The sequence below is a fragment of the Ictidomys tridecemlineatus genome, chromosome 8, assembly GCF_052094955.1.
Source record: "Ictidomys tridecemlineatus isolate mIctTri1 chromosome 8, mIctTri1.hap1, whole genome shotgun sequence".
NCBI lineage: Eukaryota > Metazoa > Chordata > Mammalia > Rodentia > Sciuridae > Ictidomys > Ictidomys tridecemlineatus.
In genome coordinates this window covers 140,103,135-140,130,507 of record NC_135484.1, presented here as the reverse complement: position 1 = coordinate 140,130,507, position 27,373 = coordinate 140,103,135, and the positions used below count along the sequence as shown (strand labels likewise).

Here is a 27,373-nt window from a genome sequence, read left to right as displayed (position 1 = left end):
TTTCATTTAAACAAAGCCATTTTCAGTTATTCTTTGTATTCAGAATTAACTTATGATCTAAACAAATAATACTGCTTATAGATAATGAGGTTTTACTTGTTTAGTTTTATCTAGCTTACAATGTCAGATAGCCTTTTTGCAACTTTTTAGTAATTATTCTGAATTTCATTGGCCAGAAATTTATTCTTTGATTTTGATTCCTAAGTGGAAAGAAAATCATTGAATAAGTAGACATTCTTGTTTTGTCCACCAGTGGTATAACACAAAGTTTTATAGCAAGGATAAAAGTCTTTTATTTTTATTATTTGTAGTACTGAGAGTTGAACCCAGTGGCACTTCGACACTGAGCTACATCTCCCAGACCTTTTTAACTCTTTATTTTGAGACAAGGTCTCCAAGCTTCATGAGTGGTGAAGATTATAGGTGTGTACCACTGCACCCAGTTAATTCTTTATATTAATGCTAGACATGATTTTACTCTTCTAGTGAATAAAATATTTGTTAGGAGTATGTTTTAAATTGGAAAAGAACATAATTTATTTACTAAGATCAGATGAAATTTTTTGATTGTGTTTAAAAATTAGAATAAGAAACATAATGGAACTCTTTTGAAATACATTTCTCTTAGCGCAAGAGACCCATACAGAAAGTAGAAATGGGTACATCAAGTCAGAATGATGTTGACATGAGTTGGATTCCTCAAGAAACTTTGAATCAAATCAGTAAGTAGTCTTACAAACTTGGTGGGCAGTATTTCTCTTAAATGAAAATTAAATATTTTAGATTTAGCAAAAAAGTATGTGGTAATACTACTTAGCATTTGTCTTTTCCATTGTGTAGAATCTAGAACAATGACTAATGAAGACTTTGAACATTTATTGTTTTTAGTATTTTTTTATACTTTCATTTAGAAATGCCTCCAAACCTGCAGTTTATTTACAAATGTGTGAATTCTTTACATTCCTAATCTTTTTCCTGTCTCTTTTCTTTCCTGTTGCTTCAGTGCAGAGTAGAAGAGGTGAGGCAATTAATTTTTCTAATGCTGTTTGCTAGAGTTTTGGGGGCTCTTGTATAGCGTATGAACGCTTTATAACAAATTTGATGAGTAATGGAACAGTTTTCTAGTACTAAATTTTATTGGAAAAACCACTCACTAAACCTAAAATACTACCTGATAGTTTAACCTAACAGATCTTATTACATAGGCAGTTTGTTAAAATAACTATTTAATGTAGGAATTTTTTCCCTCCAGGTGAAGGACTTTTAAGAAGCATTTATTAGAAAGCAGTATAGCCTCATTGCACAGTTGTAGATTGTACAGTAGTGAAAAAGTCAGCTCCTGGCTTTACAAATCCCATTTCCAACAAATGATTGGTGTTAAGTTCACATTTGTATTATAGGTATTTTCTGTACATATGTTTCTATGAGTGTTCAGTACAGGTAGTTTTTCACTCTTTAAAAAAAATGCTAATAAATACCCTTATGTGTAAATTCATAGGATGACTTCTTGAATGTAGAATCAATAGGTCTTAAGTTATGTGCATTTTAATTTTTGTAGAAAGTGTCCTATTTCCATTCCAAAAGTTAGTACTAATTTATATTCTCAGGGGTGTGTCCTCCAGTTTCACTAATCTTTCTTAAGTATTAAATGTTATGAGTGTTTTAATTTATCATTAAAGAATGAGGTTCAACTTTTTAATACATGCATTTACTGACTTTAGTTTTTAGTTCCTTTTTTGTTTGTTTGTTTGTTTTTTGTTTTCCTTTGCTTGTTCAAGTCCTTAGTTTTAAAAATTGAGTTGGCTCTCTGTGAGCTATCGCTCTCTATTCCAAATATAATTACCATATGACAGGTACTTTATTAAAAGTGAGTACAAAATCTTGAGAGCTTGGTAGGATCTTCTAGGAAAGAAGGAAATCACTCCCAGGAACAGTCGACCTTTGTTTGGAGACTTGAACAGTTGGAGAAGGACTCTTCAAGGTTTTTGTGCTATGCTAAATACTTTTGCCCTATCTTCTAGGCAAAAAGTAGCCATCAGACACTTTAAAGTAGATGAATAACAATTTTATGTTTTAAAAAGAATTTAAAATAGCTTTGTAGAGGACAGCTGGCTACAGGAGCTACTGAAAGCCAAGATGCCAGTTGATGATTTCAGGAATGTACAGGAGAAATAATTAGGGCCTAAACTGAGGCAGAAGTGTTGAAAGATGTGCAGCATTGAGGACTTTTGATGATGCTGTTTTTGTTTGTTTTTGACTGTTGTGAGAAGGTGGAACCATTAATGTCCCATTGTCTGAGGGAACAGCCAGAGCACATAGGATGGACAGGAATGAGTTTGGATTAGATGTGTTGGATAGGGGCTTGGAGGTGTGGCTCTATGAGAGTGTGTTTGCTTGGCTTACACAAATACACAAGGCCCTGGGTTTGATCCTGGAAAAAAAAGACATGTTGAGTGGCAAGATCCCTAGAAATTCCTGGGTAAGGCAGTGCAGGAAGTGTTTAGAAGTTGCATATATGAGTCCGGATTTAGAGACATAGGGAAATGATAACATAGGTCAGTTCATGGGAGTAAATAATTTCTGTAAGGACTAATTGCTCATCATCCTGACACTCAGTATGTAGCTTGAAGTAGAGACCATAGTCTATTTATAGTTTATTAGATTTACTTATGAAGTCTTTATATTTAAAATACACATTATCTATAGTTAATTCTAAATGTCTTCTGCAGAATTAACTATCTCCTTCAATAAAAGTTAATTAAAAAGTTATGTAATCCCAATTATTTGGAAGGCTGGGGCAAGAGGATCGCAAATTAAAGGCCAGCCAGGGCAGCTTAGTGGTAGAACACTTGCCTTGCATGTACAAGGCCCTGGGTTCTATCCCCAGCACTGGGGGGAAAAAAAGAAAAAGAAAAACAAAAAACTGTTAAAGTCATAAAAATGGTTATGAAGCCACCACCTCCCCCCCCAAATTTTTTTATGTTACAAATAGATTGGGGAGTTGGTTTCATTGTACCTTTCTCCTAAACATCATCCATGAGCTTAAAAGCTAAGAATTATTGCCCTGTGAAGCAAAATTTAATCTTGTATAATAGGAAGTAGGCAAAGTAGGTTTGTATCATTCAGGTGTTTCCCAAGTAAGACTTGGTACTCAAAAGATGGTTGGCTTTAAGGTCACTAAAATTATTTACTTTTTTGAGATAGGGTCTCACTATATTGCCCAGGGTGGCCTTGAATTCTTAAAATAAAGTGATCTTCCTGTCACTACCTCCTGAATAGCTGGGCTGTAGGCGCACGTCACTGTGTCTGACAAAATACCATCACTTTTCAGGAAGTAACCATTTTATTTCATATAATGCCAGTTTGTGTTGAGATTTCTTCGTTTAATTCAAATAATCCTTTACAACTTTTTGTTGTTGATTTTGATTTCATCAGGAAGATGAATTGCATCTAGTTTTTAAGTCTCTTAAGTGCTTTTTAATTTGTAATAGTGCCAAAAGTGCCTCTCCGAACAGTGTGTACATATCCCTGGGAAGTCTTGCGTGGAGGCAGGTTTGGACTTACTTAGTAACTCTTGGGTGGGGCCTCAGCTTTCCTGTGCCTGACAAGCCCCCAGCAATTCGGTGCTGCTGGTTCATACTGAGTAAAGAGGCTCTGAAAAGTCCTTCCTTCTAGAGTTGTCTCATAGTTTTCTCCAAGCATCTTTTAGCTAACATTTTTTTTAAAAAAAATATTTATTTTTTAATTTTCGGCGGATACAACATCTTTGTTTGTATGTGGGGCTGAGGATCGAACCCAGGCCGCACGCATGCCAGGCAAGCGCGATACTGCTTGAGCCACATCCCCAGCCCCTTAGCTAACATTTGTTGAAACTGGTAGCTAAGTCTGTTAAGTTTGGTTAACTTTAACTTCCTTATTTTTATCCCATAAGCAATTCTTCCTGCATCTCATGAAGCAGTACAACATTTGATTGCCCCACCGTGAGTGATGTTAAAGTGAGTGTAGGCTCTGGGTGCCAGCCTCAGGATCTTTCTCAAAGAAATGAGGCCTTTCTTCTGCAGGCTGGAAGTTACCTGTGGGGTGTATTTTGACATCACAGAGATGTGCAGTTTTCTAAACTGCTCACTACCAGTTTATAATTCTTTCATAAGAAAGATGTGTCACAAGAGGTAGAATTGATGATTTTCAATTGTAATTTCTTCTATTTTAACTAATTGCCAAACTTTTATAAAAAGTAGCACTTTCATCAACTGGAACTGTGTCACCAATGTCCATTGGAAAGATAGGGTAAATGCTTAAACTTCTCTTTAAACAATACTCAAAGAAAAAAGTTAGTATAAAAGCTACCCAAATGGTGACAGAAAGTTTTCCTCATTTTCTTTTTTAAAAAAATTACTGTATATAAACTTGGATTTTTGTGAAATCAGTATGTCTCAGCATGTACTTAAACTGAAATTCTTAGTTTTTAGCTCTTGGGATCCCTTTTAAATTGCTGTCAGTCTTAACCTTTTGACCTTCAAATGACTGGTTACCTATTGGCCCCCATGGAAATCCAAATTTATTCTGTGCATTTTCTGCTCAAGATATAGAGCTGGTTATGTCTTCAAAGACCCCTGAATGATACTAGAAACTAAAATGCTGGGATGTCATTAATTTTTGGCTTCTTGTTTCAGATGAAAATCTTTTAAAAATCATGTATTCATACAGATATCTTCAACTCAGTTTTAACCAATATTTTTATTTTCAACTCCAGGTTTTTTTCTTTTTTAGCTGTAGATGGACATAATATCTTTATTTATTTTTATGTGGTGCTGAGAATCAAACCCAGTGCCTCACACATGGGAGGCAAGCGCTCTACCACTGAGTTACAACCCCAGCCCCTCAACTCAATTTTAACCAATATTTTTATTTGATTTTGTACTTGAATTTTTTTTCCTTCCTCTTATGTTTAATTCTTTAGCGCCCTGACTCTCAAACACAGCATTCCTTGGAATAACCAGGAGGGCTTGTTCAGCACAGATTGTTGAGTCTCCCATCCCTAGAGTTTCCAATTGAGCAGGTATAGGGTGAGACCCAAGAATCTGAGCATCTAAGTTCTCAGGTGATCTTGATGGAGCTGTGCTGGACCATCCTTTGAGAGCCACTATGGTAGAAGATGGTTTTAGAGTAAAGAACTTGAGCCAAATTGCAGATAGCTTAGGAAAAACAGCTATTTCTTTCAAAGTTGGGACATGAACTTTATATACTTGAGGACAGAATAAAGAAAACCAAGAGAAAATTGTGAAGAACGTGGAACAGAGCATGTGTTTGGAAGTAAGAGACACCCTAAGCTTTGAGGGCTTAGCTTTGCAGAGGAGCAGTCTGACACCTCAGGGTTCAAGAGCCTGAGAGGTGAGAGAACTCTCCTCTCATCACAGTGTAAGAGACTTGGAAGCAATTCGAACCCAATACTAAGCAGGTTTTTCCTGATAAAATTTTGTTTGGGGTTAGGGTGCTTCTTCCCCAAAGTTTTTTGTTTTGTTTTTTAAACTATAAAGTGACAGGTTAGCTAATTTTCATAAAGTATGGGATTTTTGCTTAATAATTGTATTTTAAATCTACATAGGGAAACCTGAATCAGAAACTTTTGAGAATGTAGCCTTATGTAATTTAGCTTAATGCTATGGGTCAAAACTCAGGGCCTTGAGCATCTAGGGCACGAGCCATTGATACACACCAGTAGTTCCAGCTCCTTGGGAGGCTCAGGCAGGAGGATCACATATGAGGCCAGCATAGGCAACTTAGACTGTCTCCAAATAAAGACAGTGGGATTTAGCTCAGTGATAGAGCACCTGTAGGTTCAGTCCCCAGTGGATCAAAAGAAAATGAAACACTAACAGAAGGTATGTCTAGTCTTTTAAAGAAATTTTTTTAAAGAAATTTCTACCACCAGTATTTTTTAAAAAGAAAGAGGGCTGGGGCTGTAGCCCAGTGGCAGAGCACTTGCCTAGCATGTGTTGAGGGCCTGGGTTTAAACCTCAGCACCACATAAAAATAAACAAACAAATTAAAGCATTCTGGCCATCTACAACTACAAAAATTTTAAAAATTTAAAAAAAGAAAATTTTAGGTGATTTTTCTTACTGACTCAAAATAGAAGTACTCAAAACATGTTTATTTTCTCTTAAGTAAATGCTACTAAGAATCTAGTATAAGAAATAAAGGAAGAGATTTTTAAAAATATGCTTATGTGCATGGAATGGCTTTACATTGAATACTAATTTCCTTTTATCTGATGGCTCATTCCAGATAAATTTGTATAATTGCAAAAAATTATGTAAACTGCAGGACTGCATTTATAAATTTAATTTTTTTGGTACCAAGGATTGAACCCAGGAACTCAGTGACATCCCCAGCCCTATTTTGTATTTTATTTAGAGACAGGGTCTCACCGAGTTGCTTAGCGCCTCACCATTGCTGAAGCTGGCTTTGAACTCGTGATCCTCCTGTTGCAGCCTCCCGAGCCACTGGGTTTACAGGTGTGCTCCACCGCACCCACTATTTTTAAGAGTTTATTTGTGCATGAACATGTTAAATTGTAGAATTCAGGATTCTTGCATGGTGTCTGCAATGGTATAGTTACCAATATCAGATATTTTTTTCCTCAAAAAAAATGTTGCAGATTTTCATTTTAACTGGAGTTACCCTTGAAGGATTATCTTACAGGTTATTTTAAAAGCTTGTAGCTAGGTAAGAGATTGTACCATAGATGTTATCCTTGCATGGATGTGTGTTTTGAACTGGTGATGAAGTTGAAGAAAGTGCTTTTGCCTGTCTTTTTGCATGTAGTATAAGTAAGCTGGCAAGCTTAAGATATTCTCTCTCTCTCTCTCTCTCTCTCTCTCTCTCTCTCTCTTTTTTTTCCCCAGATAAAGCTTCACCAAGAAGGCTGCCCAGGAAGCGGGCACAGAAGAGATCAGTGGGATCTGATGAGTAAATGTTCCTTTGTGCAACAATTCAGTCTGTACTTACCCTGCCCTAGTGTTTTTCGGCCTGATGGGAATTAGTGCAGAGAAGCCATATCACCATAGAAGGCAACTACTACTTATGTGTGGACTGAGCAATCAGAGTCTGTGGCGATAATACTGCTGAAAATGCACTGCATTCGTTTTTCTAAAGTAACAAATTTTGGGTTTTTTTTTGGAAACCATTAAAATCTATGTGTGCGTGTGTATGTATGTGAGCAGTTGGTCTTACCAGAATCATTGTTGAACTGCCTGAAGTGTGCCTTTAGAATACTAAGTATAATGCCATCTTTCTTTGATTTTTTATCCCCAAATACAATGAATATTTGCCTCCAATATAATTGTAGATACCCTACCTTGAACTGTTTTAAGGGAAGAAATAATTTGTTTCTTCCATGGAATTGCTCAAATCCCAGCTGATGGCACAAATTAGCATTTTGGTTGTGGTTGCCCTCTTATAATTAGTATTCTAAAGGCACAAGCAGGAGATGCTGCTTTTTTTAGCAGTAGAATTGTTTTTGGTATTTTTATGTTGTTTACTATAATGCATACCTTAAGGAAACTTCCCATACGGATTCAAGGAATTTTAGTTATCTCTTGAGCAACAAAATTGTGAAACATGAAAATTCTGATATTGATATATGAATCCTAATCTTACCCATTTTTTAACAAAAAGGAAATAGTACATTTGTGCAAACTGAGGGAGAGGTCTGGAATGATCTTAGACACACTTAGGTTTTTTGGTTTTGTTTTTGTGGTCCTGGGATTCAAACCCAGGACCTTGTGCTTGCTAATAAGCAACTGCTGTACCACTGCGCTACAGCTCCAGCCCTTGTTTTATTTGGTTTTTTAAAAAGGAAATTTTGCTCTTCTTAGTAAAAGTACCCTTTCTTAAGAAATACTGCCTTGTTCTGCAGATCAAGCAGATCAAAGTGTAGGAACAGATATATTCCAACTCATCTTAATCTCCAAAAACATGAACTGGAAATTTTTAAAGCAATCACACAGTTGTTATATAATATTTGGGGAATTTTGATTATTTTGTACCTTTTTGGCGGGGGGGTTAATTCGGAAAATTCCCAAAGTTTAAGCACTTAGAATCTCAGAACCAAAATTAAGTTGGACTTCATAAAATCCTTTAGGGACAAAAAGACTGAGAAAATAAAATCCTTTTAGTAGGATTTTATGTAGTAAATTAAGTTTTGGCACTATTGTCAGACTGGATAAAGGATAAATTAAAAGTTACTATGAACAAATCCCCCCCTTCCCCTGGTCCCCTTTTCCGTCTTTAAGCCACATATTCCCACATATTTTTTATAACCAAATAGTAAATGAAATTTTAGTGGCTCCTTAATTCCCGACTTCTGTTCACTCTCATCATCTTCAGTATAATCCCCCAACACACACACACACTCATGCCCACACATACAAAAAAAGAAATGATAATAAAAGAAAAAATATACAAACAAATCTTTTTCAAGCTGTTTTAAGTATTTAAACATCTGAGCCAAAACCAATGACGTTAGAAGTTATTGTATAATTGCTAATCATTTTGCAAGTAGGGACTGAGATGTCGCATTACCTATATTGGCATTGCTGGACTATAAACTTTCTAAACCTTTAATATGAAGTGTTTGAGTTTTTAATTGGGATGTATGTTCAGTAGTTTATTTTGAAAAGTTTTGTGAGGTCTAAGTAACTTGTAATATAGGAAACTGTTCTTCCTCTCAAGGAAAATTTTCCAGAATATTTTTGTTACTTTCTAAGTTTGTGAAACTACTAGAACATAATGCAGTAAGGTGTAATTACAAAATTTTAAATGACCTCTAGAGAGTATTACTGAATATGTAGGCAGTACAAAACCGTACAGAGTTACAGCTGCCGGCCCTTCTCACTCCGAAGTAATTTGCCTTATATACCAGCCCTTCCATTTCTGAGGTTCAAATTAGTGCCCCAGAAATGTAGAATGTATTATTTGTTATGTTTTATTTTTTATTATAGATTGGTAACAGTTGAAAACTCTTAAATCCTTAGATGCCAGGGCTCTACCATAGCATCAGTAAGTATTTAGCAGAAACTAACTCCATAATGAATGGAATTCGATTCCACACATGGTTTGTTCAAGCACACTTAATAAGTAGCCTATTTTTAAATGTCTTTTTTAAATGTAAATACTTGGATGAAGTTTTCTTTGTTTTAATATATTCATTTGCTATACCAATCATGGTTTCAGAATTTACTTTATGAACAGTTTGGTTTCAGAATCCGTAATATGAACTTAAGCCTCTCGTCTATTAAATCTGCCACCTCCATGTGTGGGAATGTGCTCACTAAGCATAGAGCTTGCTGTGGTTGTGTAGCTTTATTAGTCTAGTTATGGTCTAGCCAAGTTAGGGGCAGTTAGGGCTGGTCCTCAAAGCTTTGCCTGAGGAGAGGAAAGGTAAATGGGGCCTCAGAGAAGCCTATGGGGCGATGGTAGAAATAAGAAGGCAAGAAGCATTGACATGATGTTAATGAAGTTTTTAATCTTAAGTAGCTTTAGAAAGTGTGACTTTGAGAGGCAGAAAAGGTATATTTAGACCTTAAGAAAATAAATAAAGAGCTGTTGCCTTAAAAGTGCATTTATGCCAGGTGTGGTGGCGCACTCTTGTTATCCTGGCAATGATCACAAGTTCAAGGCCAGCCTGGGCAACTTGGTGAGACTCTGTCTCAATAAATAAAAAGGACTGGGAAGTAGCACAGTGGTTAAATGCCCTGTTTTTAATCTCAGTACCCCTTTCCCCTAAAGGAAAAAAAAGGTGTATTTGTAGCACATATGCCTAGAATTGTATTTTGGCTAAGTTGAGAAGTAAATAATATAACATTGAAATCTTGAATGACTTATTTTGGAGGTATAGTAGATGATATTATAATATGCAAGGCTCATATGTTATTATTTTGCAATACAGGGATATCGGATATCCAAACCCTGAGTATGGAGAGAGATTTGCTTGGATAGTGCATTTAAATAATGAACAAAAAATTTTTTTTGAGACAAGGTTTCATCATATTAACTCAGGCTGGCCTCAACTACTAGGCCTGCTTTGGCCTCTGGAGTAGCTGGACCTACAGATGTACACCATTGCACCTGGCATGAGTTAATTTTTTAACTCAAGACATCGTATCTTGCCAAGATTTTGATAGGCTATACTTTTGAATTTTCAGTCTTTACTTCCAAAATTAGATGTTGGTATAAACTTAGGGACATTTCTAGATACACTTGAAGTTACTTTCATGGTTTTGAATGGCATTATTCATAGCTATAGAGCTAAAGTCTGTACATTTTCTCTAATTAAAATCCTATTTTCTTTGAACTACCATTTCCAGCTTAGTGAAGAACAAGATCCTTGTTATTCGGGTAAGTGGACTGTTAGGTTTCACTGTTAGTCTGATCTGTATATGAGAACATCATGCCTTTTGCTGCTAGGGATTGAATCCAGGTGCATTCTGTTCCTGAGCTACATCTCCAGCCCTTTTTATTTTTTATCTTGAGACAGGATCTCACTGCATTGCCAAAGCTGCTTCTAACTTGCCATCCTCTTGCTGCAGCCTCCCAAGTAGGTGGGATTATGTGTGTGCACCACTGCACCCAGCCTCTCAGAGGATATTTAGGAAGAAAGAACAACATGAACTGACTTGCAGACATCTAAACAATTGCTTGAATTTTGCTTTGAATTGTATGAATGTTGCTAACTAATATTTATATGATTTTATCCTTTTTTGATTACACAAAAGCTTGAATTCTTAATGATACTAAATTATATCACCTGATGTTCTGGGAATTTTTGGTTGGTTGGGTTTGTTTGCTTTAGGTTTGGGAATTTTTAAGAACAGAGTTTGAGGGATGGAGTTGTGGCTTAGTGGTAGAGCGCTTGCCTGTCACACATGTGGACACTGTGTTCCATCCTCAGCGTCACACAAGTAAAGATATCATGTCCATCTACAACTAAAAAAAAAAAAAAAAAACAGCATGGCTGGGTATGGTGGTATATGTCTATAATCCCAGTGACTTTGGAGGCTGAGTTAGGAGATCACAAGTTGAAGCTCAGACTGGGCAACTTGGCAAGACCCTGTCCCAAAATAAAAAAGTCTGACAATGTGATAGAGTGATAGAGTGCCCCTGGGCTTACTCCCCAGTACCTCAAATAAATAGAGTGCTTAGGTTTGGACACCGTGTATAGATGCTTTTCAAGGAAGCAGAAAGAGAAGGGAACTCATAAACTAGACATCAGCTGTGTGCAGTGTTCTGTGTTCTGTTGGGCCTTGTCATTTACCATCCCTGAACCCTCACAGCTCACTGAGGGAAGCAGAATGTTCTTGTTCTATAGGTGCAGATCCCTGAATTTAAATAACTGCTCAAAGTTATCAATTATTGTTTCAGAGTTGTCTTTTTTCTAAAACTCAATGTTCTTTCTCTATTCCTTGTGTAAGTTGGAAATTTTATAAAACCAAGCATTTGGACATCTTAAAAATACTTGTTTTTCAGGGCTGGGGTTGTGGCTCAGCGGTAGAGTGCTTGCCTAACGTGTGAGGCCCTGGGTTCAATCCTCAGTACCACATAAAAGTAAATAAATAAGATGATGTTATTTTGTCCAACCACCACTAAAAAGTAAATATTAGGAAAAAAGAATTTAAAAATTAAATTCTTGTTTTTCAGAATCCAGCAACCAGAAAGTTCCTATGACCTTGCTACTGAATATACATAAATGCATACATAAATGTTTGCCTGCTGTACAGCAGTGTACACATTCCACTCAGTGCCAGAGCACCATAAAACCCCAGTCTTCTACACTGTTTTAAATTGGTTTGTTGTGGTATGTATATATAGTTATTTGAAATTGACATTTTATTTTTATGATAAATCAGTTACAGTACCCTGTTTATTACAAGACATACCTCTTTAAAGTAAAGACTGCTTCCCTGCTAAACAGAAGGGTAGTCTTTAAAAACATCTTCTGCAAGAGAGGTCTAAAAAGTTGATTGGGTTTTAAGCTGTGAAGGGTTGAAAGATATCTGCATTAAGATGAAAGTAGGGTGTCTGCTTGGGTGGTACAACCAAGTAGCACTAGATCTGTGGTTCCAGCTTAAGGCTTCTTTCTAGTTTCTTTTTCTTCAGTTATTGATTTCTCTTAGGCACAGTAGAATATTAAAAAAAAAATCAGTATATTGTACCTGAAAAACACAGTGTAGCTTTCATCTCTAAATCAGAGTCAAATTGTGTCTTGTTTGTACCTCTGCTGGCCCTTACGCACACTTATGGAGTACCTCTAACAATTCGTCTTCCCTGATGGTAAACTGAGCCCTATATTTTGTTTGTATTTTTTTATCCCTAGTTTCTAGTTCTTAATTATGTGGAAATCCATTACAAGTATTAAAGGAAACAACAGGAATCTCTGGGCTAGTTTTCACTTGCATTCTTCCCTGTGATTATAATGGCTTATAAATATTCCTGGTGATAATCCAGTAGTGTCATTGGCAGTTTCATCATGAGTTTGAAATCGTGGTATGGTGTAGTCTTTTATATGTTGAGATATCTTAAAATGTCATAATTGTATGGTTCCATTAACCTTCAGTCCCTTGCTTAGTACAGTATTATTAAATGAATATAGCCCAGCACAGTGGTGCACACCTGTAATCCCAGTGACTTGGGAGGCTAAGGCAGGAGGATCGCCAGCCTTTACAACTTAGTGAGACCCTGTCTCAAATTTTTAAAAAAGAGCTGGGGATGTAGCTCAGTGGCAAAGTACCCCTAGATTCAATCCCTAGTATCAGGGGAAAAAAAGTTATTTAATGGTTTGTTCTTTAATGCTAATTGTTTAGTAAAAGAAAAGAATGAACAAACTTCATGTTAAACTGCCTTGATTCAGATCCCAGCTCCCCTCTTAGTTATAGGCAAGTTGTATAACTTAACTATGTCAGTGTCAGGTGCTGTCTGGTACCTGCCTCCTAGGGTTGTATGTCAAGTACTTAAACACTACCTAGTATGGGGTAAGCCATAGGTGATTACTCTTATTGTTGTAAAGCACTGTGTTAAAGCAACACCCCATGAAGCTTAGGAGTCAGGCTATATGTAGTATATGGCACTTTGGGGACTTCAGTGTGTAGTAAGAAGTACATTCTACTAAGTGTGCAAGCTAATGTTCTTTATTGGCTAAAGGGTAAAAGTTGTGAGATGGGTGTGTAACATGGCTCGCATTGTAGATTTCGTAATGAACCAGATAGGCTGGCAAGGGGCATCTTTGTACTCAATCTGTTAGAGCCTGTACGTCTGGTGGGTTCCTTTTCAGAATGTTTGAAGAGGCTACCTATTTTCCACTGATGCTCTTGGTGTTCAACTGATCTCAGAATTTCTTTCAGTATCAGACTGAGCCTCCCAGAGACAGTCTTATTTCTGAATAAATTGTTTCCAGAAGTCATACTTGTCTGTTAACCTGCCTTAAATTTGTCAAAACAGGTGCTTACAGTCTAAAGGCACTTTGGGAAGGACGATGAGCGATTCCTTAGGCCAGGAGAGTGTTCAGGGTGAGCTGTCCAACACTTGCTCTGTGCTCCTTCATATATTTTCACAGTGTCTTCTCAGCTCCCTTAGAGGACCCTCTTGTTCCCCAGGAGCCCTGCAGCTCCCATTCTTCACAGGGGTGGGTCTCAGCGGGGGTTGGTGTGAGGAGGCCTGGGCTGGGCTGTGGCGCACAGTAGCCTCACCACATTCTAGCTGCAGCTCGCGCCTTGCTTGGTGCTTCATAGACCTCAAGAGGCTTTCTGTATTTTTCTGCTGACACAATCCAGAGTCAAAAGACACATTTGCAAATACTTTGGACAAGTTTGTAAAGACCTGTTGCCATCATTCATGATAGAAAGTAGAAAGCTGTTGACCCCAAGTACACATGAGAACAGGTTTTCATCCCCTGGGTCTCCTGAGCAGTTTGTTCAGAGCTGTGTGCTTTTTAAGGTCATGTGTTGAATACTTTGTCCTGTGACCTTTTCATACGGATGTACTCGTAGGTTTGACTGTTCAGGTCGAGGGTAAGCTGCAATGGGGACATCAGACCTAGAGTAGCTGCTCACTGCTCCGTACAAGGCCAGGTCCACAGGCAGGACGGTGGCTGAGGTCCACTCTAATGGCAGCAGGAGGGTGTTGTCCTGTTTTCTTAGTTGAAGTCCACCTGAGGAGCAGACAACTGGTATGTTCCAAGGCCCCTGCCAAGAAGTCCTCATGTTTCAGGAACCACTAGGGAGAGTGACGGCCACCTGGCTGACAGCACCCTCAGTCCCATCTCAAGGAGCAGCCCCGCGTGAGCACTCGTAGTCCTGTCCACACACAAGGACTGTGCTGTGTGGCCACGCTCCCAGCGTGCACAGAGCTGTGAGTCTTGATGGCTGAGCCTCCTCTTCATTGTCACCAGCTCCTGTCCCTCACAGGTTCCAGGAGGTTCTTTCTCTCCATTACGTAAGCCTTCTTCCCCCGACCCTCATCTCTGGCTCCTTTCCTTTGTGCCCGCTGAAATGGAAACCTTCCTGAGTCTTCAGGATTCTCCGTCTCCATCTGCATCCCTGCCTTGTTTTTCCCCCCATTTCTCAAAATATCTCCTTTTGATATTTGGCCTCTTTTTTTTAGGCTTGAAGTTCCTTCTGATTCAGCTTCTGCCCCCCAAAGCCTGCTCTTGGATCTCATGGCACCCTGCTTGCCCCAGAATCTTCTTCGCTCTCCGTTCCTCCACTGTGCATTTCACCCACTGACCACTGACCCCCAGACTCATCCTCACTTCCAGGACCCTGATCTCAGCCCCCATTTCTCTGAGTGATTTGTTGCCTAGCCTGGAACTCAGGTTTGCTCTTCTGTTCGGTGCTCTGCCCCGAACAGCTGGCTGTCCTCTCGTTACTTCAGTCCTCGTGTTTTAGCTCTAAATTACTTTATTTCATGCCATTCAAACCACCTGTGAGACATTTTCACTTAAAGTCTATTATAACCCCAAACAACACAGATGTTCACTTAAATCTCCCGGTCCAACCTGGTGCCATGGCTCTCCACTTCTCCAACTTTGAATCCTAGAGACCTAAATATGGTATTTAATAAATGATTACTAATTTTAGCCCTGCTATTAATTAAAATTAGATTTCAGTTCTCTCCCCTTCAAAATCTAAGAAATAAGAACTTTATAAAGAAATCCAAATTTATTCAGTTTGGGCAAAATCTTACCTCTGTTCAAAATACCTTTATTTTTTCTGATTCACTGAAGAGGTCTTGGATTTGCTATTTTAATTTTAGCACTTGCATACTTGAAATGTGTCCTGGCAGCATAGTTTAATCAGGGTTATTGTAAAACAGGGTGAGGTTTCTTCTGGTAATTATGTCAGAAAATGTCATTTGGGTATCATTTGGGTTTTGTCAATGAAAGTAGGAATAAGGAATCCATAGAATTATTGTGCAGCTTGAGAAATATTTCTGCTCTTTGAGTATCTGGAAAAGTCTGGTAAACCTAAGGTACAAGTGAGTGCCCTTCTTTCTTGTTATTTCTGACGTACTGCTGAACTGCTCCACTGTTCTATCAAAGGCATCTGTTTATACATATCCTGTAATTAAAGCTGATCTTGAGTGTCCACGTGCAGTATGAAATGTTCCCTAAAGTGCCAGCACATATTATTGCTTGGGCTTAAAGATGAGAAGCACAAAAGGGAATCTAAAATACTAAACAAAGAAGTTATAATTTAAATTTCCCCTTGGAAGGTATAAGAAAAGGTTTACACACTTTCTGCATATAAAATTTCGCCATTTCAAACAAGACTGGTGATGTACAGTCAAGGTGACTCCACATGAGTTTCACATGTGCATTTGGACTGTCGACTCTTTAGGTAGTGGTCATAAGTGACTCCCTTGCTTCTCCCAGTCATACTGAGTTTGGGTGCCTCCAGTTGCATCCACTTCATATTCTGACCAGTTAAACATTCTGAGCACGCAGAGCAGGGGCTGTGATCAAGTTCTCTGCCTAGATAACTCAGAAAGGCAATAGTAACCTAGATTTCCTTCAAGAATTGTTCTGAGCAGTAGAACTATGTTCTTCGAAGAAAAAGTAACTTTTGATTAGAGGCTGTGCAAATTGGAGAATCAGTCTTTGTAACTCTGTAATGTTTTTGGTCTTCTGCTGGAAAAAAAAATGCTTCGAAGAATGAAAAAAAAATTAGGACAGTAAGAAGCAGCCTTTTTCTGTCTTCTCTACAGTGCTTGAAACACTCAGTATTTTGGATTAATCCGAAGCCTAATTAAAGAAATATACCAAAATGCTAAAGCAATTTTTGTGCTAGCGTGGTGAATCTTTTTCCTTTTCAAAATGTTTGTAATGTGCTTATATTTTATATTGGAAGCAATAAATGAGAATGTTAAATTTATCTGAGCCTCTGACAATGAGTATAATAATCACAATGGTTATGGGCAGTTTCCCTGTAGCCAAAAAGAAAATGAGCCACTTTTAAAAACTTTACACATTTCAAGATGTATTGTCACTTTACACATTTCAAGAAAGGCAAGGTAGATTATTAGTAGAAAACCCTTGGAGGAGCCGGTGTGGTGGAGCGCACCTATAATCTCAGCGGTGGAGAGGCTGAGGCAGGAGGATCGTGAGCTCAAAGCCAGCCTCAGAAAACACAAGGCACTAAGCAACTCAGTGAGAGCCTGTCTCTAAATAAAATATAAAATAGGGCTGGGGATGTGGCTCCGTGGGTGAGTGCTCCTGAGTTCAGTCCCTGGTAGCCCACCCCCCAAAAAAACACCTTGGAGGTAGTTTTTTTCCCCGCAGATTCCCGTCTGTCTTTTGTAGGAGGCGCAGGCCATCCCTCTGCTCTGAGCTGGGTGGTGCGAGGCCGAGCTCGCTGCTGCACCCCTGTCCCTGGTCTTACACCCACAGGAGCCTGAGCCTGCCCGGCTGAAAAACCTTCCTGGGCTTCCACCCTCTGTAGGCTCTGGTCTTCCCCTTCCTTGCCCCCACCTGTACCCACACTCAGCAGCGGCTTCCTTGGCTGTCATCCCCTCTGCCAGGGCTCAGCCCGGCTTCCCTGGCTGTCTGCCTCCCGGGAGGCTCCCCATGGAGGCACCATCTGAGCCTGGGAGTCACACAGCTTTGTTGCCCTCATCCACTTGCCTCTCTGTCCTTGCATTGTGAAATGTGAGCTTTAAGACAAGAATTGTTCAAGTCTCCAGATTGTCAAGTCTTAAAACAGTACCTGGTTGCTGTTCAATAAATGTGAATTCTAAAATCATCACAGCCACACAGTGAAATGGGTACATCCTCACTTTGCAAATAAGGAAGTTTGCAAAAAAAAAAAAAATTGCAGAAAATCCCCAAAACAACAACAAGGAAAACCTCGGTTATTAAGTGGCAGAACTGAGATTCGAACACAGGTTTGTCTTGTCTGGAGCCTTCACGTGGTTAGGCTGCCTCCCTCCTAACATGGAGAGTTTTTTCCAGACCTCCTCCCAATTCACTGAAAACCAGGAGGAAGGTAGGAGTTGAGTCCCTCATGCTGGGATTCCCAGATGCACCAACTCAAGTTGGAATTTCCAGACTCACCAGTGCACCTGGGGGATTCTGTGCCAAAATGAGCCTGGAATGGCATTTTGGTTGTATACTGCAGCTTGGCCAAGAGGCATCTCCCAAAATGAGAACTAAGAAAACCGGCAACAGAGTGCACAGGAGTGGTTTGTGTGCAGTTCCGTTGTGAGTTCTCTGAGCGGAAGTTAGTTGCTGAGGCTGACCTTGAACTTAAAATTCTCTGCCTCAACCATGCCTGACTATAAAAAAGTAAGCAAAACAATAGGAGATAACAGCTGTAGCTTCAAAATGAAAACTTAGTTCCTAAATCGTGAGCGAAATTTAATCTCAAATATTTTTTCCTTGAATGCATAATGCCAAGCTTACCAAATGATACCAAGTGGAAACAACTAAGTTGTGCACAGATCTGCCCACTGGCCATAGCAAGAACCCCTGGAGGAGAGAGAGCAAACAAAACTGCTGGTAGAAGTTCAAGTCCCCTTCAAGTACTGTTTGGAGTCGGAAGACTAGCTATATCTTAAATATATTTAAAAACGTATCACTAGGTTTCTTATAAGGGAATAATTAGTTACTTGTGTCAGCAGTGTTTGGTTTCTTAATTTTGAGTCAGTAGTATCTCTCCACTGCAGGAATTCTCCATGGGATCCACGAATCTTAACTAGCAATCCAGGCTCTCTTGATGGCTGGCTTCACGGGTGTGTTCTGCTGCCATCTACTGCCCACTGGTGGCACACAGCACAGTGGTTAGCAGTGACTTAACCCATTCCCAGGATTGTCCTTTGGTGTTTGCCAGAAAGTAGGAGAATTCCAGAAAGAAGAAAGACCGTTAGGATGAGCTGGCTCCTAAAACTTACTGCCTCATCCAGCCGGCCACGCCCACCCGCCTGCAGGCCTGTGCGTCAGCCCACCCCAGAGCACACATTGCAGTGCAGCGCAAAATCCTGCTTTGCTGAGATGTCAGTGAAATGATCTTGGATTTTTAAGTTATTTGAATGGTTTGCATCAGTAGAAAGATGAATGCTTTAAGAGACCCTGTCCCCTTGGGTCACCTTCAAAGCTGGTCAGCCACACTTAGAATGTGCTCTGGAGAGAAACAATCTTAGGGCAGACAACACTGATCACCCGCTTCCTCCACGTCCATGCCTGTATACACATGTGCTGGTCCCGGATGAACAGATCACGTTTTCACATACTGGACGTTAGTGTCAGATGGTGGTTAATAACTACTGGGGTTAGTGCTTGTTTGAATCAAGACTCGCCCACATACTGCCTGGGAAAGTCTAGGCAAGTCACAATGAATCTCGGCCTGTTTCTGTTGCTGTAATATGGGGACAGTAGTAACTGGAGTGGCTTGTTAATCTAATGAATATTTATGAATTGCTTGCTATTTGTCAAGTGTTCACTTTTTATTATTGATTTTGGTACTGGGGATTGAACCCAAGGTGTTTCACCACTGAGCTGCATGGCCGTGCCTGGCTAAAGATACTACGTGGGAAAAAAAGCTGATATCAATGCCTGACACCCCCGCTCCCAACGCCTTTCTAATTTTCACTAGAAGGAATGTTTTTCTCCTTACGTATGCAGTGTTCATTCATCAGCCTGCTAAAAACCTTTCTCACCAGACCCCCCCCCCCCCCGCGCATGCACACACACACACACACCTGTGAACCTGTATTTGAAAGGCTTGGTCCTCCTTCATTTTCCCCCTACTCAATGGAGCCTCATAGAATATTAGATCCTTTTCTGCTCAAAAGCATGATAATTGGGTGTTCACACTGTTGTGTGAGATGTGCCTTTCTTTAACTTTGTAACAAAGTCAGCACATTACCTGTCTATGTGAAAGAATCTTAAACGGCATCTAGTCCAGCTGTGCCCAATGCAGGACTGGATACTGTAACACCCTGTGTGGACATCACCTGGCTTCCCATCTTTGAACAATTTAACCATTAATTCATCTTATACCCAAATCAACTTCCCTGTTAAGTCCTAGTTGTGCTCTACAGATCTTAGAAAAAGGTTTGCTCTCCCTTAGGACAGCTCTTTATATATTTGAAGAGAGTTATCACTTCCTTTGTCAAAAATCATCTTTGAGGGCTGGGGTGTATCTCAGTGATGGAGTGTGTTTGTCTAGCATGTGTGAGGCTCTGGGTTCCATCCCCAGCATCACCAAAAAAAAAAAAAAAAAAAAAGGATTCAGAGCTGGATGTGGTGGCTGATGCTGTTAATTCCAGTAACTTAGGAGGCTGAGGCAGGAGGATCACAAGTTAGAGACCAACCTTAGCAACTTAGCAAGAACATGTCTCAAAAAATAAATAGGGCTGGAGTGGTAGAGTGCTTGTCTAGCATATGTGAGACCCTTGGAAGGGCCCTAAATCATGGCTTGAGATGAAAGATGAAAATAATCTCCATAAAGTCTCTGCCCCCCAAATGCATTGCTTCAACGGTGAGTTCTTTTTCTTATTCAGCGTTTGCAAGCTGAGTTACCATAACCTTGGAAGGGGGAAAAGGGTTGGGCTGGCTCATGTGCCAAGTTTGGGGTGCCGGCTGCTCCCCGGGAGGCTCTGGGCCCCACCTGATGGCCCCACCGAGCTGCTCCACCCTGCTCACACCCAGGAAGCCCTGATCTGCCACGCAGGACAGCACACACATGCCAGCAGCCAGCCACTGGGGCAAGCTGCTCCTTAATGTCAGCATTTTTTCTTTTGTACTAGGGATTGAACCCAGGGACACTTTACCACTGAGCCACATTCCCAGCCCTGTCAATTTTTAAATTTTGAGACCCTAAGTTGCTTAGGATGTTGTTATGTTATTGAGGCTGGCCTCCAACTTTCGATCCTCCTGCCTCAGTCTCCTGAATCCCTGGGATTACAGCCATGTGCTCCTGCACCTGGTTTAAGTCTCAACCTTATACAGAACCCCCTTTTCTTGATATTTCTTGTGTGAGAAACAAATTGGAACTTGGGAGTGGAGCCCAGGGGCCTGCATGCTGGGCAGGAGGCACCCCCTCCCGCCCTCCTGACATTTTATTAGCTCTCCACTTGAGGGAGGTCCTGATACCACTTTTTTGCAGATGAAGAAATTTAGGAAAAGAAGCTGGGACAGAGACGCAGGCAGGCTGACCCCAGGGTCCCCCATGCACCCTGCTGTGGCACAGGGACCCAGATGCACTTCCCCAGGGCATCTGGAACTCGGAGCAGGAGCTGGCCGGTTCCCTGTTCTCAACCACTTCCTCCTGTATTTCTCTCGGGTGGAACCATCATTTCCACAAGAAACTCCCTGGTGGCAGGTCCTCTCCCTCCCCCATCTCCTAACTCTTAAATCCAGCTCTTCTTCATCCTGTTAACCATCCACATGCTGAGGTGGAGCTGTGGGCAGACTCCTGGCCTAAGCCTGCCTGTGTCCACGTCCCAGCTTCCTTTCTTACACTCCCTGTCACCAGGGCTCTGCAGAAGAGGCGCCTGCGTGTCCAGAGAGCACTTGCCAGGTGCCCGCAGCACCAAGCCTACAGCACTGTGACCCACACTCCCAAATGCCCATCTAGTTCCCTCCAAGCCCGCCAAGCCCAACCTACCACTGTGGTCACCAAAATGGCATCCTGCCCCGTGGCTCTCCCCAGCGGAGAACCTTCCAGTGGTTCCCGACAGGTGGCAGGAGGAAGGCCATCAGTCCCTCGTCTCAACGTGTAGTTCGTGTGATATCCACCGCCCTCCCCACGCCTCTGCCCTCTCCCTGGGGGTATGATCCCAACACCTGCCCTTGAAACACCCAATTTGGGGGTGACCCTTCATTTTGATACAATGTTAGACTTACAGAAAACTTTGCGAAATAGTGCAGATTCTCCTTATTCTTCACCTTCACCCAGATCACCGTGGGTATTTTGCGTTGGCATGCATATGTGCGCATGTGCGCGCGCGCACACACACACACGCACCATGTATAAATATTTTCTTCTGAGCTATTTGGTAGTGAATTTCAGACATATTGTGCCCTTTTACCCCTAAATACATCAGCATGTCTTCAAAGAACACGCATGCTCTTACATCATCAAATTATAGTTATCAAAATTAGAAAACATTCATGCGATATTTTCTAATCTACAGGCTATGATCGGATGTCACTAACTGTCCCAGGAATGCTCCTTACAGCTCTTTTTGTTCTGGTTCAGGATCACGCGTTGAGTTGTCACATCACCCTATTTCCTCTTACGTGACACTGCGTTTTTAAAGAGTTGAAGCTTGTTATTTTGCAGAACATCCCCCAGTTAGAGTTTGCGTGGTGTTTTTGCAGAATAATACGCAGTCTTCCTGCTCGGCGGGAACAGCCCAGAAACAATGCTGGGCCCTTCTCAGCAAATGGACGGGCCACATACTGCTGCTGGGTTGTCCCACTCTGGGTGATAAGAACACTCAGGACTTATTTTCTTTCAACTTCAGTTTTCATTTCACCTTCTAAGGAAGCCTTCTGGGACCTTCCCACTCCAGTTAGGTCAGGTGTCCATTCCCTGAGGCCCAGGGGCGGAGTCCATTCACACTGACCCAGGCAGCATGTGTGTCCCCACGTCCTTCGACTGCAAGGCCCACCTCTTGCTCAGTAGAGTGGCCTGAGCAAGAGGCACTGAAAACGTGTTTTTTCAGTGAATGAGTGAGAGAGAACATGCGGGAGCTGGTACAGTTTACAGAGCAGCTGTGTGTCTGTCTGGGCTTCCTCTCTGCTTTTATTCATGAAGCATGGCAGACGGGGGTGTGGCGGGGGTGGGTTTCTGTTTGTGCCAGATTGTCACTGAAAGCATGCAACTCCGACTCCGTCTCGGTTAAGAAGCATGGTATTTAGCCTTCCTTTGCGGGGTGACTGGGCCAATTCTAGAGCTTTCCACGAGTTTCTTGGTGGGAGGAGAGTGGGAGTGGGGGACACTCTGGGCCTTTGGTGGTGTGACGTGTCGGGACTCCGCAGAGCACGTAGAGAGACTTTCATAGTGAGCTGGCCTCCGCCCTGCAGCCTCTGTGGAGCCCGTGTGTCACACCAGGGAGGGAAGTGGCCCAGGGACACCCCGCAGCCTCTCACGTCACTGTCCCCTCTGCTCTTTCAGACGCAGGAGGAAGGAGACGCACTGAGGCCTGGGGCTCCTCAGCTCGGCTGCTCAAGTGCCCGGTGCAGGCCGCGCCCTCGGCCTTGGAGGCTTCTGGAAGAGCCCTGGACGCGGTTCCGGAAGCTTGGCCGCCTCTTCTGTCCTGTTTTGCTCTTTGTGAGATGTAGGCCAGCGCTGGCCTGCTCAACCGGATCCTCATGTGGGTCCCTCTGAAGTCACCGCTGGGAATGGCTGTCGCTGGGCTTCGTGGCTGATGAACAACAGCTGTGGCGCGTTGTTCCTGGGTGGTGATTTCCCGGGAAACCAGGCCTCCGCTGCCAGCCAGGAGGACGGGAGACGTGGGTCCCCGTCAGCCAAGACTGGTGACCTGCGCGGCCCAAGCTGTAGGCTCATTCAGGGCAGCTCGCTCTCACCTGGTGACACAGATGGCAGCTGGGGTCGGGAGCCAGGGGCCGTGTGTGAATGAGCTAGAGCAGCCCTGTGACAGGACAGTCACAGCACACACCTTAGCAGCTTTCAGTTCCCTGTGAGGGACATGCTCAAAGATGAGTGTCCTCGGGAGCTGGCGGGGAGCCGTCTCAAGGTGGAGTGGTCCCCCGCCAGCAGGCCTCCGTGGAGGTGGCCCTGGGGCCCCAGCTGGGTAGTGCTTTGCGTGGACGTGAGCGATCATGCCTCAGGACAGAGCTTCCTCCCAGCCGGGCTCCTGGACACCCGTCTCTGTGTTGGTGCCCTAATGGCCCCTGGGGTCTCCTGTTGTGCTGAATTGAGTTGAATTGCCTTGAATCAAATTGGACTAAAATAAATTGAATTGAAAGGCCTACAAACAAGAATGAATGTCCCTGTGGAGTGCCAGGCCCTGGGGGGTCAGAGCTGAAGGAGGCATCCCTGGTCACACCGCTGGGCTGTGAGGGTGCTGTGCACTTGCAGTGAGACCACATTCAGGGGTGATGGTGGGGGAGGGGAGGGAGGAGTAGGGAGGCTGGGGGTGACCTTGGAGCTGGGCCTTGGAGTACTGAGTGGGGAAGGAGAAAGCAAGGGTAGGAAGTAGCACTGCCGTGGAGGAAAGGCAGGGACCAAAGAGAGGTGACGCCGGCTTACCTGTGCCTGTCCACGTCCACACAGAGGAGAACGCCCCCACCCAGCCTGCGACCCCCAGCATAGAGACCCCAGGAAGTGCCCCCGCCACACCTACTCAGAATCCAAGGCAGATGGCCCAGGAACTTGCATTTTGAAAGACACTGTAAAGTGAATTCAAAGATCCAGATGGCCTGGGGGGACAGGAGGGAACCCGGATCCCAACCTGTGTCCAGTAACTCACTGTCACACTTCCTTGCACACCAGAACCACCTGGAGGGGCTTGTCGAAACTGCTGGGCTACAACCCCAGATTGCTGCTGCTGCTGAGAGGGATCCACACAGACAGGAGGAAGCCCCAGGGGCTCTTCTGAGGAGCCGGGAGAGCAGCGCTATTAGGAGCCCTGAGATTGGACAGATGCGCACCCAACCTAGGCTCTAAGCCCTCCCCTCCATACAGAAGGTGCTGTGGACATGGAGCCTTGCCCAGTGCCCTGGATCTGAAGGAGGGTGAGCCTGGGTCCTTGGTTTCTTGGGGCATCTGGGGCCCCTTACTCCAGTGATGCCCTCCCCAGCTGCCCTGCAGAGGTCATGACTCTGAGGCCACTCAGCACGTCTGGGGTCCAAGCAAGCCTAGCTTCCTGCAAACTGAGGGACTGCTGTTCATTCTTGGGCCGGTCACTGCTTGGATCCACAGCCCACTAGAGCTGAAATAAAGCCCCACTTGAAGTGGTAAGTCTGTGGGTGCTGGCGCCCCCTTCCCGCCATCAAGGAGCTGGTACTGTGCCCAAAACAAGACACAAGCACACCAGTTGTCAAGTCTCACCTGGCGGGTCTAGCTCCTGGGACTACTCACAGGCCCAACCTGGCCCAGTCAGGGTCCTGGAGGGAGGAAAGCACAGGTTCCTTGGAACAGGGACATGGGATGTAGCTGAAAAGGGATTCGAGTAGGCAAGGCCTGGCTGTAGGAGTAAAGAGAAGTCTAAGTCACCCAGGCCAAGAGCCGCGGGGAGCTCCCTCCCCAGGGCCGAGCTCAGCCCCACATGGGGCCTGCTGGGAGTCTGCCTCTAGGGTGTCAGGTGGCTGATTGTGCAAGGGACAGCACCTTCCTGCAGGAAATAGGCTGCAACCACTGAGGAGGGGTGCAGGGGGAGGTGCTGGGCACAGCAGGGCCTGGTGCCGGAGTGGACCAAGCTGGCGCACGAGAACCTTCCTCTTGCAGTGACTCGCCACTGTCCACTGGAAGGGAAAATATCCAGAGGAGCTGGATCCATTGTCTCAGAGCAGACAATGAAGTGTGTGAACTTGGAGCCACCTGACAATTGAAAAGGCGGCAAGATTCCCAAAGATTGGCTCTTCACTCGGAGCCCAGGGCGTGGGAGTTGTCAAAGCTACTCTTGGAGTCCAACTCAAGGGCTCCCTGTCAAGTCCCTTAACACTCTAGACACCAAATGACTTGCTCAAGGTCATACAGCTGGGTGGGGTCGTGAGCAACTATAGCTTGCTCTCCACTGCCCCCTGCTCTGTCTCTCAGGAAGGGCTTTTGTCATTAAATTGGGCCAGGAGACTGATAGTACCCGGAGCTGAAAACCCTGTTTGTTTGTTTGTTGTTTGTTTATTCTGGTACCAGAGATGGAACCCAGGAACACTTTACCACTGAGCTGCATCCCTGGTCGTTTTTGTTTTTTTTTTTTAATTTTGAGACAGAGTCTTGCTAAGTTGCTTAGGACCTTCCTGAGTTACTGAGGTTGGCCTCAAACTTGAGATCCTCCTGCCTCAGCTTCCTGAGTTGCTAGGATTACAGGTGCGCACCATTGCACCTGGCCAAAAAACAACAACAAAAAATATTTAAAATGCATAATCCCAGCAGAGGAGAGCTCACAACACAGGTGTCTAGTATGAGGACAGGGAGTTTCCTGACATTCCAACAAACAAAAACAGAACCCTTTCTCCTTCCTTTGAAATCTGTGAACTCTTTAAGTGAAATGTGAGGAGCAGACAGCGTAAGTGATATACCCCCTTCTACACTCAGTGTAGCCATTGGAGGTACCTAGCAAAGACTGGTTGCTTTGATTCATAACTTGGCTGGCACAGTCCTTGGATCTTGTCCCATGTGTTCCCTTCCTGGAACATTTCATAGTAGAGGTGGTAACAGTCCCCAACACCTGTGTATCTTACCCTCAGCTTTTTGCTTTACAAGAAGCAGCCCACAAGACTCCAGAATGAAGAAACTCTTCCTGGAAACACACTTTCAGAAAACCAAACTGGGGCAGTGTATCAGTCAGCCGCACCACCCTGTAACAAGGCGCTGCAGATGGACAGACACCACACCTTTATCTTCTCCATTCTGGTGATGGAGGCGTGGGCAGGGCTGGTTTCTCTTGGCCTCTCTCCTGGACCGGAAGACACCTGCTTTCTCCCTGTGTCCTCACATGGTCTTTCCTCTGTGTCTGTATCCTAATCTCTTCTTATAAGGACCCCAGTCATATTGTGACACTAGGGACCACCCATATGAGCTCATTTTTATATCTACCTCTTCAAAGACCTCTCTCCAGACACAGTCACATTTGGAGGTGCTGTGGGTTAGGATTTCAACAAACAAACGGGGAGACACAGTTCAGTCCTAAACAGACAGTATTTTCTTTGTTAACTTGACTTTTTTTTTCCTTCCCTTTTTGCAGTGCTGGGGACGGAACTTTGCAGATGCTAGGCAAATGCTCCTCCTCTGAGCTAAATCTCCAGCCCATAAACTTGAATTTATATATAGTTTATGGCTTTTAATAATTTAAGAGATACCATCTCTGGTTTAAGCTGCCCTTCCTAACATCATGATCCAATTCATTTTGTATTCAAATAAACATGAGATGTGTAGTCTTTCACATTTGAAAATATGTGAAATTCCTTCCACTTTTGGAATTCCAAGCCAGTTCTTGGCGGGCCACTCTCTAGTATCAATAAAAAGTTGAGGGCTGGGGATGTGGCTCAAGCGGTGGCGCGCTCGCCTGGCATGCGTGCGGCCCGGGTTTGATCCTCAGCACCACATACCAACAAAGATGTTGTGTCCGCCGAGAACTAAAAAATACATATTAAAATTCTCTCTCCCTCTCTCTCTCTTTAAAATAAATAAAAATAAAAAGTTGAACTCAGAGCTGGGCGCGGTTGTTCATGCCCACAGCTACTGCTTGAGCCCAGGGTTTGAGGCCATCCTGGGCAACAGCAATACTGCCCTTGAAAAAACTTTAAACAAGTAAACAAACACCAGACATTGAACTCAGCACCTGGCATGTGGGGTGATCATGAAGAGGATCGTGTGCAACGATCCTGGGACACAAAATGAACTGTCACGGACCAACATCCCCCCGCATCTGCTGGTGACTTGAGCCCACTGAGGGTCTGACGCCAGCGGGAGAAGGGCTGGCGCCACCTCCTGGAGAGATGAGGAATGTTCCGCTGAAGCCAGTGACACGTCCACAGAGCGATTCCAGGAATCACCAACAGAGGGCGCCAACATCAGGCGTCACATCAAGCTGGTCACACCCCAAACTGCAGCGTGGGTTCCCCTGTTGCACACTTCCCACTGACCTTTAGAAAAGGATGAATTCGAGCCTGACATTGCCTTTGCGGATG

At 43.0% G+C, this 27,373-nt stretch overlaps 1 protein-coding gene and 1 non-coding gene across 4 annotated transcripts in view; both read left to right on the top strand.

Moving 5' to 3' along the window:
- Ssr1 (signal sequence receptor subunit 1) overlaps window positions 1-23,503 on the top strand; it is a 36,772-nt gene extending 13,269 nt beyond the window's left edge. For 2 of the 3 annotated variants that reach the window (XM_078020502.1, XM_013359648.4), the window contains 3 exons: window positions 629-722; window positions 6,909-6,972; window positions 22,674-23,503. In XM_078020502.1, the coding sequence (XP_077876628.1) occupies window positions 629-722; window positions 6,909-6,972; window positions 22,674-22,698 (183 nt within the window). In that variant the 3' untranslated portion in view covers window positions 22,699-23,503. Of the gene's footprint in view, window positions 1-628; window positions 723-1,003; window positions 6,996-22,673 lie in introns of those variants that run through there. The other variant, XM_078020503.1, reaches the window with a different exon arrangement.
- LOC120889391 (small nucleolar RNA U13) lies at window positions 19,323-19,429 on the top strand. Its single transcript, XR_005733294.1, has one exon. It is a non-coding gene; the product is annotated as a small nucleolar RNA U13 (small nucleolar RNA).
- Window positions 23,504-27,373: the final 3,870 nt, after the last annotated feature.